At 40.3% G+C, this 16,443-nt stretch overlaps 1 protein-coding gene across 2 annotated transcripts; it reads right to left on the bottom strand.

The window, feature by feature from the left end:
* Positions 1–6,136: 6,136 nt before the first annotated feature.
* Positions 6,137–16,262, bottom strand: LOC105927192 (twinfilin-2). 2 transcript variants are annotated; one of them, XM_012863837.3, is made up of 11 exons: positions 15,453–16,262; positions 14,472–14,549; positions 14,200–14,378; positions 11,812–11,907; positions 11,613–11,717; positions 10,556–10,570; positions 10,423–10,464; positions 10,210–10,335; positions 9,941–10,091; positions 6,567–6,688; positions 6,137–6,476 (listed from the first exon to the last, which is right to left on the bottom strand). In XM_012863837.3, the coding sequence occupies exons 1-11, from the start codon at positions 15,637–15,639 to the stop codon at positions 6,309–6,311; spliced, it is 1,269 nt and encodes a 422-aa protein (XP_012719291.2). In that variant the 5' UTR covers positions 15,640–16,262; the 3' UTR covers positions 6,137–6,308. The 2 variants fall into 2 exon arrangements, with proteins under 2 accessions (XP_012719291.2, XP_021172808.2); XM_021317133.2 differs by lacking the exon at positions 10,556–10,570.
* Positions 16,263–16,443: the final 181 nt, after the last annotated feature.

The raw sequence follows: 16,443 nt of genomic DNA, 5'->3' as shown, positions 1-16,443 counted from the left end.
TATTATTGGCAAATATCAACAGGCCCGTATTAAGACAATGCGGTGCCCCTGGGCACTATACCTCAAAGCCCCCCCCCCCCCCCCCCCCCCCCCTTACCCGTGCTGTCCTCCGGTCAAAAACATCAGACATAATCAAGGGGATTTCTGTAATGGATTAATTTTCTGTAGCGTTAAAAAAGACGATGCATTTGCACGTACTTGTGGACCAGCTCAACTATGACAGATTAGGGAGGGGGAGTGATAGATCATGTAGCCTAATCTTGATTTATTTATCATTTATTATTATTGTGACATCAGTGTTCACAAAACGAATAATGCATGATCTTTCAACAATTTCAAGTAAATAATATAACAATTTATGAAAAATATATTTTTAAAGCATGTGTCATGTGGTGCCCCCCCATGGTTGGTGCCCCTAGGCACTGGCCCACTGGCCCTTATGGATAATCCAGCGCTGATATCAACATCCCGTCCATTCTCTTTTTTTAAATCTCAGAATAGACATAAAAGGGCGTTTCTTTAACGATGACAACATATTTCCTACAGTGGATCTTTATCAAAAATTATAACTTGTTCTTTTTTCAAAAGGCCACGCAACAGCTCGGCTTTGGACGAGTTTATTTCAAGTGGACTGTAGGCACAATGGCTCTTTGGACTGTAAAGGTTGCAGGACCCTGAGATAGAGGAAAAGGGCCATCGTCCAGATTTGTCACGGTCGCCGCCATATTGTGAGTGTCAATGTTGTTGAACCACAAGCAAAAAAGGTCAGACAAGCTGTGCGACTGTGTTGCTTGTTGTGAGACAACAACAAGGCAACAGGAGCACAAAGGCTACTTTGGAAGAAATAAACAGACGAATAAGAAAACGTCATTAAATACAGAATTTCACACATTTTAATATATCCAGAAAAAAAAAAAAGGCAAAACTGATCAACAGTCACAGAAGGACACCAAGCTGAAAGCCTGAGGGTAAAAAGGGGAACCCCACCACATCAGAACGCTGAGCGATGATGTTCGAACGATGCAATCATAAGTGTGCTTTTGTGCATTCAGGTGGGGATGGCCTAATTTATTCCTGACTAGAAATAGTTAGTTTAGCTTATACATTTTACAGAAAACGTTGTAAAATTTTTGTTCAGTATGTATTGATTATTTCAATATAATAATATGATAAAAAAATAGGGGCTGCACAGTGGCGCAGTGGGTAGCACTGTTGCCTTGCAGCAAGAAGGTTCAGGGTGCACATTCTCCCTGTGCATGAGTGGGTTCTCTCTGGGTACTCTGGCTTCCTTCCACAGTCCAAAAACATGACTGTTAGGTTAATTGGCCTCTCTAAATTGGCCTTAGGTGTGAGCGTGTGCGTGAATGGTTGTTTGTCTCTGTGTTGCCCTGCGACAGACTGGCGACCTGTCCAGGGTGTCCCCCGCCTCTCGCCCAGTGAACGCTGGAGATAGGCACCAGCAACCCCCCCGCGACCCCATGAGGGATTAAGCGGGTCAGAAAATGGATGGATGGAATAAAAAATAGCTGAAATAAATTGAGCTGTTTAAAGGATAATTTTAGAAGTCAGTTAAATTTAAATACAATTAATTTGAAGCACACTGTGTAATATTAGTTTTTTCTTACTTTGATTTGAAGATATTGGGATTTTTTTTTCTTAATAATGATCATGGTTGATCCTAAAGCAAAGTATACCGCTAAAAAAAAAAAAAGTTAAACAACACAATGTGACTCCAAGTCAATCCTACTTCTGTGAAATCAAACTGTTCATTTAAGAAGCAACGCTGATTAATAATCAATTTCACCTGCTGTTTTTCAAATGGATTAGACAACAGGTGGAAACTAGATGCAATTAGCAAGACCCCCCCCCATTTTCCAGAGAACACCAAGATTGGCAAATTCACCACTGGCTCCCTGTGCTCTTCACAGATGAAAGCAGGTTCACACTGAGCACACGTGACAGAGTCTGGAGACGCTGAGGAGAACGTTCTGCTGCTGCAACATCCTCCAGCATGACCGGTTTGGCAGTGGGTCAGTAATAGTGTGGGGTGGCATTTCTTTGGGGGACAGCACAGTCCTCCATGTGCTCGCCAGAGTTGGTCTGACTGCCATTAGGTACAGAGACCCATTGTCTCCGCGGGTCCTCGTGAACATCCTTACCATCTGATTAGTTCAGCTGCAGAGCATGTCCTCTTTAGACCAATTATAATGTCCAAACTGTGGATGTTTGAATTCAAAATCTGGTGTATTTTTCTTATATTTGCGGAGGTCAGTAGGTCTAAAGGACATCTGTGATAACGTCAGGGTCATGTTTCGCATGTTGTTTTATTTGAAGGAATAAAGTTTCATGCAGATTTAAATGGCACCGCTTTCTGTTTTTGTTAGTTTTATGATGAAGTCCGGCGGTACTACTTCCTGTAATATTTGTAACTTGATCTGGCTGAAGTGTTGCATGTTGTCCTTCAGTTCAGTGAAAACAGAAACACAAACACTGCCCGTTTTAAATCATGTCATAACGCTCCTTTTAACTTCCCTTATAGTTGATATTTTGCCGTAAGATCCGTTGCATTTATTTGTTGTTAGTTGTTAGTGAAGAAAATGCTTTTGGTGCCTTATCAGATTTCATGATGATTTCCATATCATTTTTCAGTTTTTATTTGTTACTTGAAACTCCTGCTTGAGGTGCAGCTTCTGTTTTCTGTGAAATTAACTTCTTATCTGGAGTCTGCCCGTTTTGTAAGATTCATCTTAACCCAGCCCGTATTTCCCGTGTATTCAGATAATGACCACTTGAAAAGCTGCTGCTTAGCTCTAAGCCCTGTTTCCAAGAAGAAATGTTCACATCAGCCATGTTTCCCGTGAGGCATGAAAGCAGCACGGCACACTGCTTCTGAGTAGGGCACCTTCTTGGAAAAGCCAGGCAACCCCATGACCCCTGCTGCTGCTGCTGCTCCCTGCATGGCTGTGGGATATCACTTACACCGCTATAAGGAGGAAGTCAGGGAAAACACAACACACAAACACTTAGAAATACAGGAGATAGTTGATTTCATAACCACATAAACAAACTTAACTTGAGTGTCATCAAATGTTGATTGGATGCTGCTGAAGCAGCACACACTGTAATTCGTCCTAATTTAGCTTAGATCTGTTGCATCACTGCATCAGAAAAGCATTGAATATATGATGGATAATCAACCTTAAAGCAGCAGCTTCACAGCAGTTTCTTAGTGCTTGTTCAGCTCAGACATATAAAATGTGATTACAAAAAAAGATTTCACGCTGTAGGCCTGTATTTTAGGTTAAAAACATATCTTATCACCGCATCTATCTAAATTCAGCAACCATCTAAAGATCTCCAAGAACTTATAACTGTTTGTAAAAGGATGCCAGAATTGTGTAATTTAGGTTTAGTCTTCTGGATGTTTAAAGGTCACAGCTCGAGTAGAGATGGATCAATTATTTCATCAAAGTAGGCATTGGGGAAAAAAAAAATAAAGAAGTCACAGTGAAAAGAGAATTCTTGATTTTAAACAAACCTTGATGAAAAATTGTAACTAAAATATAGTCTAAAACCTTAAAGCTGGAAACCACCGTTGGTGGAGCGTTATCTTATTAGAAACAAGATGCAGGGCGCTGTAATCAGCATCTCCTTTATGCCTCCTCGTGAGCGACGCCTCTTTTCCAGGAGTTCAACAGTTATTTCCACAGGAAAAAGCCAAAGGTCGTCAGACCCGACCCACATAAGTTTGGTTTTATTAACTAAGGGAATCTGTGCATGACTGATGTCTCTTTGCCTCCTGTTGAAAATAAGAACACATGGGGGATATTAGACACTGACAATGTCAAGCAGCTGACATCTTGTAATCAGAAACTGCTCAGTTTGGACCTCACAACCCTTCTTTTGAACGTGTTGCTGAAACTAAAATGTAGATTTGTTTTTGTTTTTTTTTCAATAAAATGGTTCTGATCTAGAAAAGGACTACTGGATGTTTCTTTTATACACGTGTCCACAGATTCACAGAGTGCTAGACCAGACGCAACAGTATATTAGACATTCACATCTTCCACCTGGTGAAGAAGGTCCAACAGCGGCTCTTCTTCCTCAGGAAACTGAAACGGACTGGACTTTCTCCTCAGCTGCTAATAAACTTGTACAGAGCTACAATTGAAAGCACTTTGTGTCTCGGTGTAACAGTGTGGCGTGAGAGCTGCACGGCACAGGAGAGCAAGGTTTTAGTTTTCACGGAGCGTTTGTTAGACATTCAAGCAAATTGCAAAGTTCTTTAACTTCAACATTTAAACTTTTGTTAATGACTGTTTGTACACTTTTACATTTTTCATTGAGTGTTTGTCTTCCACATCCAGGCAATTGTACAATCTTTTACATTGTCATGTAAAGTGACTGCTACCTTTCGTATGTTGACTGGAGTAAATCTTATCAGATGCTAAGGACTATTTGCACGCTTTTAGCTTCTCAGAGGCATTGTCGGTGCATTCAGTTTGAACATTGTGTTGATTTGTCATTCCAATATTTCTGGTAATGGTTTCTGTACAGCCAGTTATGGCAAATTAAACCAGCTACCTTCCATGTGCTACTGAAATCTATTACATGGTGATTACACTTCTATTTGCACCAAACTTTTAATTATCTTTTTGAAATTACGCATTTCTGAGCATAATCTTAAATTGAAAAAAAAAAAGCTTTTGGAGTGGGAAAACTAAATGTTTCTATATTTTTTCAAAAAGAACTGGTGCCACACTAATTGCCAACTCTGCTGTTTTCTACAATGACTCTTTTGGCAGCAGGACTGGACTAAATCTTTGTTCTACAAATCTTCACAAAGTTGGAGCAAACAGAGAGACATTTTTGACAATTTCACTTTGCACAATCTTTATAATGCAGATCACCTACAGTCCTGGGTCTTCTGCTGGCCTTTTTTTTTCTTCCGGAGAAACAGGTCCACAGCATAACAGGCCTACACCACGCTTAGCAGTTGTTATTAGGTGCTTTTTCACACATTCATCCTTTGTTTCACCTTTGACAGGAGTGTTTGTAGCTGAGAATCTCAGTCTTGTCTCGTCTTACCCATCCGACTTTTAGTAAACTCCACCAATTTATAATTGGGATGGAAAGAGAGAAGGAGCCTTTTTCTCAGTATGTCTGCAAATATATTGATTGGCATGTAGATAACATCCAGTAGACTTGGTAACCCCAAAATCTCTTTGCTGTATTTCTCTAGCAGTGAGTGTTAGAGTCTTGTTTTAACCATCTGGCTCACTGTGCATGGTGGTAAGATAAACTTAACCGCTTTACTTGAATGTAACTTCTTTCACTGTTGTTTATCACACTTCCATTTGTACCAAACTTTCAATTATCTTTTTGAAATTACATCTTTCAGAGCATCTTATCTTTATTATTTTATTTATTTTTACTTATATAACTTAATAAGGAGAAAAATAATGAACAAAATCCTTGAACTGGCTAAATTCACAATCATATCACATCTGGTGCACGTGAGGAAGTCATTGTGATATATTATCATATGTTATTATCGATTTTCTTAGTTCTACTACTATATAGTGACTCCCTGACTTAGAAGAAGAACATGCTCGTCTTTAAATGGAGTGCCCTCCTGTCTTTTCCCTTTTGAAGAGAAGCTAAGGAAAATGTGCTTCCGTGTCGCAGTATATTTATAACCAAAGGCAGCAGAAATTAAACTATTTCTAACAAGAATGTTCCTCCACACCCCGATAAACAAGAAACGCGAAGAAAAATGCCTTCATATTATGTATTTCACAGAAGTTCTGTGGGTTTAGTTATTTTCAAATGCGTTTCTCCACTGAATAAATGTCCTTAAATTAAAGGACATTTAATTTAATTTTCAGTGTGAGAATTTACTACCGAGATAAAAGATTTTTTGACGGTTTCTCACACTTTAATAACAGGCTCAATGTCTGCTAAGTATACACTCAGCAGTAATATTCAGGTTCAAACCCTTGCTGTGGATCTGTAAACGCTTTGGCTGCAGGACATCCCCCTACGTGTTGACTGACTCACCGTTGGACAGAAGGACTTTCAGAAGACGGCGGGGAAAAAAAACAGCAAAAATGCACCGTCACATAGACTCATCGTCATAGTGTCCTTATGAGTTTTACTTCAGTATAGATCTACATTTCACTTGGTTTCACGTTAAAACTTTGTCTTTAAGTAAAAATAAAGCTGTGGCTAGAAGCTTAGCAGTGAAACAACAGGTCATTTCTAAAATATTTCTAAATTTGCTCGCATTTAGCTGGTGGTCGTAACGTCTAATTCTCCTCCCCGTTCTCTCCGGCCTCCTTGATGAGGCGTTTGTTGCCCCTCTTGCCTCCTGGTCCACGGGGCTTAGCGAACACCTGCTTTAAGGTGTGCTCCATGGGGTGCACCTCCTCGTACAGGAAGTCTTCCGTCAGACCATCACCGCTGTCTATCTCCATCTAAACACACGAACCAGAGGATGAGTACCAACTCATTGGTGGTCAATGCTGAGTCTGCTGACCGTGCGGATTTATTAAGATGACCTGTACCTTCTTGGTGACCTCCAGCTGGTAGTCTCTCTCCACCTCATCCAGTAACCTGTTCTTGCAGCTAGAGTACAGCATCCGCTCCTTGATGCTGCAGGTGTAGCCAGGCATGGAGTATATGAACACTGGAGGAGAGACGTGAAGTTAGGCAGATAGCATTTACAGACTTAAAATATGCATGCAAGTGTTAGGTTGCACTCTTGGGTTGCTGGCACAGACGCTTCAGCTCACTTTAACGTCCAATATGCCGTCTAGCAACTCAGAATAAATATTGGTACGAGATGTTTACAGGGTAAATCCTAACCCAGTTAGCTGTGATGTAGAGTAAACGAACCGGCCAATGGACGAGCATTTCATGCACATTGATCTTTGCTTCAAGCAGAGGTTCATTTACCTCTGCTGTCGCAATACAGATGTGGGAATAACCTCAAATTCAGCTTTCTAGTTTCAAGTCAGAATAAATGGAAGGATTTCCCAGCTGGGCTTTTTAGTTTTAGAGATAAAGATTAATAGCTAAGTTTGTGTCTAAATCTCATGCATTCAACCCTGACAAGGAACATGTATTTATATGTGTGAGAGGTTCAGAAGGGATTCCTGTCTACAAGTCTCCGGGTATCTGCAACTTTAACCTCGATTGCTTTAACTGCAGTGGGTTTATTTACATTTGAAGTTCAGTGTGTTTCATTTATTCTTGTGTGCAAAGAGAGGAATTTCCTTTTTTCGAGGAATGATAAAGAACTAAATACCTTTTAAGTAGAGATCATTATAGAATTACTGGAAAAACTATGCTGATTACAGTTTACTATCAAAATTCAACGAGACTTAGGTTCAAACAAACAATTGCTGACATAAAGGGTCATTTATTTCACTTATAGCTTTATTCAATTTGATAAAAGGAAGATACTCATTACTAGTTGTTCCAGACCATTGATCTCATTAAGAAAATCCGATTTAGACCTCTGAGCATCAAGTTTGAGAACCGCTGGTATGGTGGTGACGTGAAAACGTGATGATAGTAGTTACAAAAGTTTGAGAACAACTAATTGAGAGAAAAACATAGAATTGAAACTAAGTATTAGAGGTAAATTTCACCATAATCGTTACAGGAGTTGTCATTAATGGGTAAAACATTTGTTTCTCCTTGTCAGCAGGTCTACACAACCTTTGCCTCAATATAAAAGCAAGCTCAAAGGTAAATAGTAAACCTATTATTGACCACACAAAAGTCTGTTTTAAATAACCTTTTCTTTCTATCTTCATGTGTCCCTCATGCCTCGCTAACTAAAAGACTAAAAGGCCCTGACAAGGAATGGGAGGGGGTTAAAGTTAACTCCCCAATATTAAGGGCCTAATCCGCCTAGAGAGGCAGATATAAACCCGAAACCCCTATTAAGAGTAAGGAGTAATAATGGATTCTGGACCAGGTTTGACATATCAATATGATATAAAGCAAGGAGAGCTGCAGAAGCAGGAGTCTGCTGTGCACACAGAGCAGAAGCACAATCTCCCAGCGTCTGTCTGATCTGAGGAATATGGTGATCTGCAGAATCTGAAGCAGATAGTGCAACTGCTTGCTTGTATCTAAAGCATTGAACGGGTTTTAAAAGGAGCTCAGCCCTTTGGGGTTTCCCCTCAGGAAACCCTCCACACGTCTTAGATTTTTGTATTTGCTGCAGAACTGTGATCTGACAGCAAATGTGTTCGGCTCGGTCACTGAGAATTGAAAGAAGGATCTGCCTCATGAATGTCACAACTTCATTTAGACAGCCAAGATGAGACAATATGGCGTGATGTTCTGCTGTTGGCCTTGTAGTTGGTATGGGAAGGTGTTGCAGCAGCCTGGGGTGTGTGTGAAGGGCGCAGGTCAGCATCTCTTAACTCCGACATTTCTGTGGTGAGTATAGGAAGTGTAGTGGCATCGGTTTTCTAAATTTACTGCAGTCTAATCAAGTTAATACAGCTTGCAGAGACTGTCCCAGGGTTTTAAGCCATTGTTCTGAAACTGTAACCTGCTGCATTAATAAATCACCTGAATACATCATTGTTACACAGTACGAAGGGTAACTCTGACTAACTGGTTTGGCTCAGCCCAAACGTACCAAACACTGTGTTAAGTAAACCTCAGCTCCTCCGACTGCTTTTCCAAAAAAATTGTGACAAAAGATACAAACATTTTCTGTGCCACAGATTCGCTTCAGAAAGCCGAGAACCTTTTGGGCTGAAACGATTATTCTGAAGCAGCTTTATCAGCGCGAGTCTCCTTCAGCCGCTAAAGGCGGATGGCAGGAAATGAAAACATAAAACAGAAACGCCGCACAGCTGACAGGAACGTCCGGGGTGAGTAATAACACTCAGCGGGGGCGTCAGAGGAAGACATCCTTATGCTTTACGCAGTCATTTCATTCAGTGCCGGAGTGTCACACAACAGATTTGTGACGCTTTGAACTCGCGGTCGGCTCTCTGTGAGGACATGAAGCCGTGGGGAAACACCAAGACGGACATCCTCAGAAAGGTTGTGGTTAGTGTGATGCTCAAGAGTCGAGTCAGTCACGAAGATTTGGAAACCGCTGGAAAAAGATGTCAAATGTCGGCTAGATGGCTCATTTTCACCAAAACACAGAACCACATAGTTCTATGCTTTTAAATGTAATCTAAAGAGCTGTAGAAGATAAAGGTTACGCAACAAAATCGGTTGCAGGCATTCACGTTAAAGAAAGAGAGCAATGCACAGCCGAGCCCCAGAATATTCAAACACCTCAAAGATTTGGGTTTAAAATAATCTAATGATACCAGGCATGCTTCCTATAACAGGAAATAATATGAAGGTTTTTAAGGCGGTGCAGCAGGAGCCCCAGATCAAATTGGATTGCAAATCTGTGGAGGGAGCTAAACATTATGGTGATGGCAAGGAGGCCTTCCAGCCTCAAAGATAAATGGTCAAAAACTACAAACTAAAAACATGCAAACACTGCAAAAACAGAACTAAAAATAAATAAAATTTTCTTGAAATGAGTGTATTTGTCCTTGATTTGAGCAGGTAAATAAGATTATCTGCCAATGGAAAGAGTAATTTTACCCCTAAATTAAGATAATTAGATATAATGCACTTGAAATAAGTTGATGGATATGAGTTATTCCTATTTTAAGTGCAAAACTCTTATCCCATTGGCAGATATATTCTTTACCTACTCAAATAAAGTGCAAATACACTCATTTCAAGAACATTTTAACTTATTTCTAGTTAAGTTTAGTTTGTTTTTGCAGTGAAAACACTCGAGTCTAAAGTTATGTTTGTGGTAAAGTGCTGAAACTTCGGACATCATGTATCTTTTTGTACATTACCGTCTCCTGTGAGCAAAAGCTGACAGCATACTGACCCAGCGCCTCCTGCGGCTGGCCTTGATGGGAATGTTTGAAGACGAAGAAGTGATATCGTGGGGAATCTGTGGGAATCCTGAAGGGAAGCTCGTGGGTTTCTGTCGGTTTGGTGTGAACCAGCTCGATCGTCTCTTTCTCCACATCCAGCCTCTGAAGCACAACAATATACAAGCAACATTTGGGAGGCTAAACCATGTAGAATCGTTACTCAGTATAACTTAAATATAAAATATACTGTTTGATCAAAGGCCTTTATTTGTGGGCTCACCAGCTGGATGTAGTTGATGCGTTTCTGCTGGAGTTGCTGCAGAGCTCGTTTGGCATCTTCTTGTAAGGGGAATGCAAGACCCTGAAGAGTCTGCGCTCTCTTGTCTAAACCAAACTCCATCGTGACCTGAAGGAAAACGACAGACAGCTTTGAAATCGGCTTCTTTCTGCAGCAGGTAAATGGAGGGAACAGGCAGAGATGGTCTTCACAGACCCTCGCTCGTGCTGTTGGAGTTGCGATTCTTCTCCGTTCATCCTGCAGACAAAAAGAGCAATTCTTTTCTTAAGATTTGAACTGATTCAAAACGCACAGCCTTGAGTGATTGTGTAAGAAAAGGCTCACCTACCCACACAACTTTATCCTGTGGCAAAAATAGAAAAATAAAAAAAAACACATCAAAGCCAGACAATGAAGACACAAGTTGTACATGCAGCCCCTTGTAAAGGCGTTCCTACCACTTGAACGTTTTCAATGTTTTTTTTTCCTCCACAAATTTCAATGTGTTTTGTGGGGATTTTACGTGGAAGATCAACACAAAGTAGTTATTTTTGTTTTGCAAATTACTTCAAATTCAGCAGAGAGCATCTGAGAACAGCAATTTAAGAGTCTTGCCTCAGATTCCCAATTGAATTTAGGTCTGGACTTTGACTAGACCATTCTAACACATGGATTTAATTTCAGATTTACCTCCGTCTGTCTTGCGGTTATGTCACCACCGATGTTTAATGTTGGGAATGCTGTCTTTAGGGTTTCCTTTTAACAATGGCTTTCTTCTCACCACAGAGAATGTGTAACGGAATAACTGATTCTCTCACCTAAGCTGTGAATCTCTGCAGCTCCTCCAGAGTCACCATGGGTCTTTTGTCTGGTTTAGGTGGAGAGTCATGTCTCGGTAGATTTGCAGCTGAGCCATACTCTTTCCTTGTTTGTATAATGGATTAAAACACCCTTTCATGAGCTGTTCATAGCTTAGTATTTCTTTAATAACATAACCCTGCTTTTAGGCCTCTCCATGTTTCCTTTGTTGTTTCTAGGGCTTCAGTTTGTTTTTTTATATATAATGCTCTCTAACAACCCTCTGAGGCCTCACAGAACGGATCAATAAATATCCTGAACCTTAAAGACAATTGTTAAATAGTTTTATTTAGGGATATCAGAGGGAAAAGGAGTGTATATCTTATTTTTCAGATTTGTGATTGGAAAATATTTGCAGAAACCTGTATAGTTTTCCTTCCAATTCATAATTTTGTCCTACTTTGTGTTGCTCTACCCAGTGAAATATCAATGAAAAAACATTAAGGTTTGTGCTTATACCGTAAACCTGTCACGAAAAGCTTCCAGATCATATGGATACTTATGCAAGGCCCCCATAACGCCTTTGGGCCGCGTGATTTCATAAGCACCTCTGTGACTTTAATTCGTTGCAGCTCCTGCTCGGCCGCTGTGAGAGGAGCTGGAGAGGAGCAGGAGGATCTGTGGCGTATGTATCCCTGAAAGCACAGATCGTCCTGCAGAAGGAAAGCCAACAAAAGGCTGCTGAATGACACCAGTCAGGAGGCGACAGGTCGATCTGTCAGTGTAAGCTGGGGGGGCTTTACACACCTCCACTGTGCCGAACATTTCGTCTCTGATGTGACCTCCTCCGAACTCTTTCTTCAGCGTGGCACGGGTCGCAGCGTACATCATCTTCTGCCTCACCTACAGGACACACAGGGGGGGACAGAGAGCAGCTGTGGCCGTCAGGGTCTGTACAATCATTTTCTGTAAGTTTAGGGCAAAAAGTATTTTTAAATAGACAATCATTGGTACGTCGAGTTATTTGTTTTACAGCACGATTAAAACCCAAATGCAAAACGCAGCAAGAACAATCGGTTTAAATCTGCTGGTTGGACACAATTACAACAGAGATTATAAACTGAAGTTGGAGATTATTTCTTTATTTCAGGCCCTTTTTCTCCTATAATATCTTTTATCTGAATAGTGAAAAGAAAATGTTTAGAAATATAATTTCCGTGTTATTTTTAGAAAATATTGTTCTTTGACAGTTGTATTATTTCATTGAATATAAGTTTTTCAAAACTTAGTAAATGTAGATAAAGGTATTTTTAACATGTAAAAGTGACAACTTATAAAAGTATAAAAAACAATTTTGTGCATTTTTGCAGAGCTTTTCTTTTAACTTTAATTTAACTTATTTTCAGCACAGCTTGAGCTTAAAAATAAAGAAAATGGATAAGTAGAGGACAAATGTGAAGTAGAGATGGACACCATGGACCTAAAATTATTTCAGAATATTTTCTGGTATTCAAGCAATGACGACACAATGGACAATTTAATACAAAATATAGCTCAACAAAAGTCTTTTTTTGCTATAAATCTGTGACTCCGTGCAGTCGACAGCTTCAAAAATTTAATTATTCTAAGGCTAAAAATAACCCTTCATTAAATAGCGAACTTTACAAACCCAGTTACTTTAAGAAGCACAGCTGGGCTGATAATCAGTGCACAGTGATGCTTCAAGTAATCATACTATTTAACATAAACACGGCATCCAAGATAAAAACAACAACCTTATCACGTGACGAATCACTCTTATAATTGGGAGTTTTTGCAGGTATTGACTAAACACAAGATATTCCAAGTGTCAAGCCTAGAAATTACTTAAAGTAAGATGAACAGCATCTGAAAGTGATAAGAAATAAATCAGCGACCATTCAAGGCTTCGCAAAAGTATCAATCCCCCTTAAGATGTTTCACGTTTGGTTAGATTACAATCATGACTTGGATTTTATGGTGATCTACCAACACAAAGTAGTGCTTGATTGTTAAGTGGAAATAAAATAAAAATAATACAAGATGTTGGAAATATTTAATGACTAAAATCCTGAAAATAGCGTGGCATGCACTTCCCTTAATTAAAATCCAGTCCAACATCTTACCTACAGAACTCACCAAACGAGTAAACAGCATCAACCTGTCTGTAGTTAAATCACAGTTTTGGTCAGAACTCGGTTCTTTAGGGCTTGAGCTCTACGAGTTTTAGATGATTCTCTGCTTCGAAATCAATGAAATATCTCCTCAAGCTGTAGCCAAGTTCTGCAGGAACTTGCTACTATTTTAGTTATTTAATTTTAAAACATCTGAACACATCATATCCACGGTCAAACATGCCGATGGCAACATCGCCCCCATGCTGTGGGGACGAGATCTAAATGTAGTTCTGAATCCATGGCAAGAATTAAAAATTGACGCCTACAAACATTCTTCATAAAATCCTTCTGAATCTACACGAAAAAGAAGAGGGTTTGATCAATCTTGGGTGGAAATTTCGGTCTCTATTTCAGTCAAAGAAGGCTGATACCCAGAAAGACTTGCAGATGTAACAATAAAAAGCTAAATGTCAGTCCGTACACTTTTCTGTTTTTTCTTGTAAGTAGTTTGTGGCTGCAACATGTGAAAATGCGAAACCAAGTGATACAAATACTGTTATGTTTTGCAAGAGACTGTATGTTAAAGTTTCAGTAAACAGGTCCTAGGAGTTAAGCGTGCATGTAAAATACTGTTGTATTTGTATTAAAAGGCATTGTGTCTAGTAATAGACTGAATTAAAGAAAGGACAACAAATTATCTGTTTGACAGGCTGCTCGAAAACTCATTTACTGAAAAACCACTTGATAATTTTTCGTGATTAGGAGCCTTTATATGGCTTGATGAATCATAAGTCAGAGTTAAGTGACTTAAAAAGCAAACAAGTCAGAGAACTAAAGTAAAAATGTTGTGAATAACCGGGAAAAATTCAAAAGGAAAAATTAAAAGAAAAGACCATTATAAATAAATACAAGAACGTCTGGCTCCTTGTCAGCAAAACATGAAGAAATAAGTTCCTTTAAGAGAAAAACGCATTGCTTTGAAGCAAAACAAAAGCTAATTTTCTCTCAGCTCCTCTGTTAAACAAGTTCAAACGACACTGAAGCTAATTTTCAAACGTACGGGTGACTGGTCAGGTGACCAAGCGATGAAAATCCACTCGTATCCCTGTGCATTCTGGGAGTCCAGACGGTAAAGGATGTAGCAAGGCTCCTGAGGCGTGAGAAGAGGAAGCAGAAACTGATCATAGTCCTTGTCCCAGCTCTGCGCCGGCTCTCTGTACGAATCTAACACCAACTCCTCTGCAGAAGAAAAAAAACAAAAACAAAAGAAAATAGGTGGAAAAATGCACACCTCAATTCAACAGGAGGCCACCGATTAGAAGAAATGTTTACCATTGCTGATTATGATCTTCATTATTCTGATGGAGCCTCTTCTCGCGCGAGCCAGAAACTGTTTGAGCTCAGGTGTAGCTGCAGTAAGTAGATACAAGGCAAAAATAAAGTAAAAAAACAAACAAAAAAACACAATGAGTTTGGTGAGTAAGAAGCTGACTCCACTCAGGAGTGAATATTTCATTCACAGCCAGGTAATCACTATCCTCTAAACCAGGAGTCATCTTTTAGACGTTGAGAGCTACTTCATTGGTACCGTGTCGTACGAAGGGCTACCTGTAACGACCTTTGAATTAAAGAGTCAGAGCTCACCTTAACTTTATGTAATATAAACATGTTTTTATTTATTTTTTTATTCATTTTATGTATATGTAAGTACAAGTATGACTAAAAAGGAAGAGCAACTAAATAAAATAACATTTTAGATGCAGCTCGCTGGAGGGTTGTGCTATTTTTTTGAACAGGCTCATGGGCCCCATGTTGGTGACCCCTGCTCTAACAGGGACTCACACCCTGACCAACCACTGACAGATGGCAGTTTCTTAACAAAAACCTGTGAAAAAGCTGAAATGGGGGGGGGGGGATTTTTATTTTGATACTGAACATCTCATCATCTTCTAGTCTCAGTGCGGTTACCAAACCCCGCCGTCTCATAAAAGATGTAACACCAGGTGAGAAAGAGGAACACTTCCGTCAGCCAGGGCCCCCCCAACTCTCCAGTCAGTAAACTATTTTATATTTATGCTGCTGCTGCTGCTGCTGTTGAACGAATGAAAAAAAAAAGGCTAATTTGTTCACATTTTAAATAAGGATTTGTGTGACTGGTTGTCACTTTATTTTAATTCAACCCGACAACGTTTTTTTTCAGCAAACATTTGCAGACTTGTTGCTCAGAATTGCTGGAAATAATCTAAAAAACACACACTAAGTATTTGAATCTAGTTTTAATTAATGCAAGTTTTAATTTAAATGCCGACTTACCATCAATTCCAGTTTGGTGAGACATCTTTTTGGCAGTGAGCGTTCCCAGTTTCCTGTCCCTCTCATGCAACACAGACCCCTTCCAGGTCTTCAGCGTCCTCTCCCTCTCTCTCTCTCTCTCTCTCTCTGCAGGTGAGCGGCCTCTCCTCCGATGGCAGACAGACGCAGACGCACGTACAAGTGTCATAAACGCCCAGGAGGATGACTCGGGAGCTCCCTAACGCCTGAAACTCAATCTACGGAAGTGTGGCCAATGAGTAATAACGCGCCCTGTCAGTGGATATGCCTCCCCAACGGAGGATCTGAAACGCTTTGCGTATCGATGGCAGCGGGGCTAATGGCCTCGGCGGGGGGAGTCTTAAATGGGTCACTCCCTGTCTTGTCTTGAGCCAGGGAGGGGATGCAGAGACGCTCACGGCAGAGGCCAAAGCTGCGTCTCCAGAAGCTGCTTCTGCGTTGCATGCAATGACATTTTAGCACTCCTTCACGAGGGACGGACAATCAGGCAGACGCGAGAGCATGATCTCAAATTCCAGCGACCTGGTCAGAGAAATGTGATACCGGGCAAGAATCTGATCGCTACATTTGAACATAGGTCCCCCTTTCCACAGGTACCTGCAGTCGGTACATGCTGTGCCTGTATGACCAGTGAATGAAGAGCTAAGAGTTGGGACAGGGCCGGGTACCTTGAAAAACTCACGGCGTGCCATTTTATCACACGGTTCCTTGCAAAAAGTATTTCCTTTTCGACATTTAACGACCTCAATGGAAAAGTAGGTATGGTTTTCTATATTTCTCATTAAACTGAATTTAGACACAAAAAGTAAAACCCTGCGGCACGTCTGCATAGAGGCTGGAACGCAACTCTGGAGGAGGTGCAGAGATGCACAGCTCAGGTGGAATGATCTGTCAGCAGCAAAGCTATTAGTTGTGCATTAATAGAAAAAAAAAAACATGCAACAGAGTCAAACACGTGGAAGAAGGCGCCCCG

This window comes from Fundulus heteroclitus, chromosome 20 (genome assembly GCF_011125445.2).
Source record: "Fundulus heteroclitus isolate FHET01 chromosome 20, MU-UCD_Fhet_4.1, whole genome shotgun sequence".
NCBI lineage: Eukaryota > Metazoa > Chordata > Actinopteri > Cyprinodontiformes > Fundulidae > Fundulus > Fundulus heteroclitus.
Note: the sequence above shows the minus strand (reverse complement) of the source record. Positions and strands in the feature narration are given on the sequence as shown.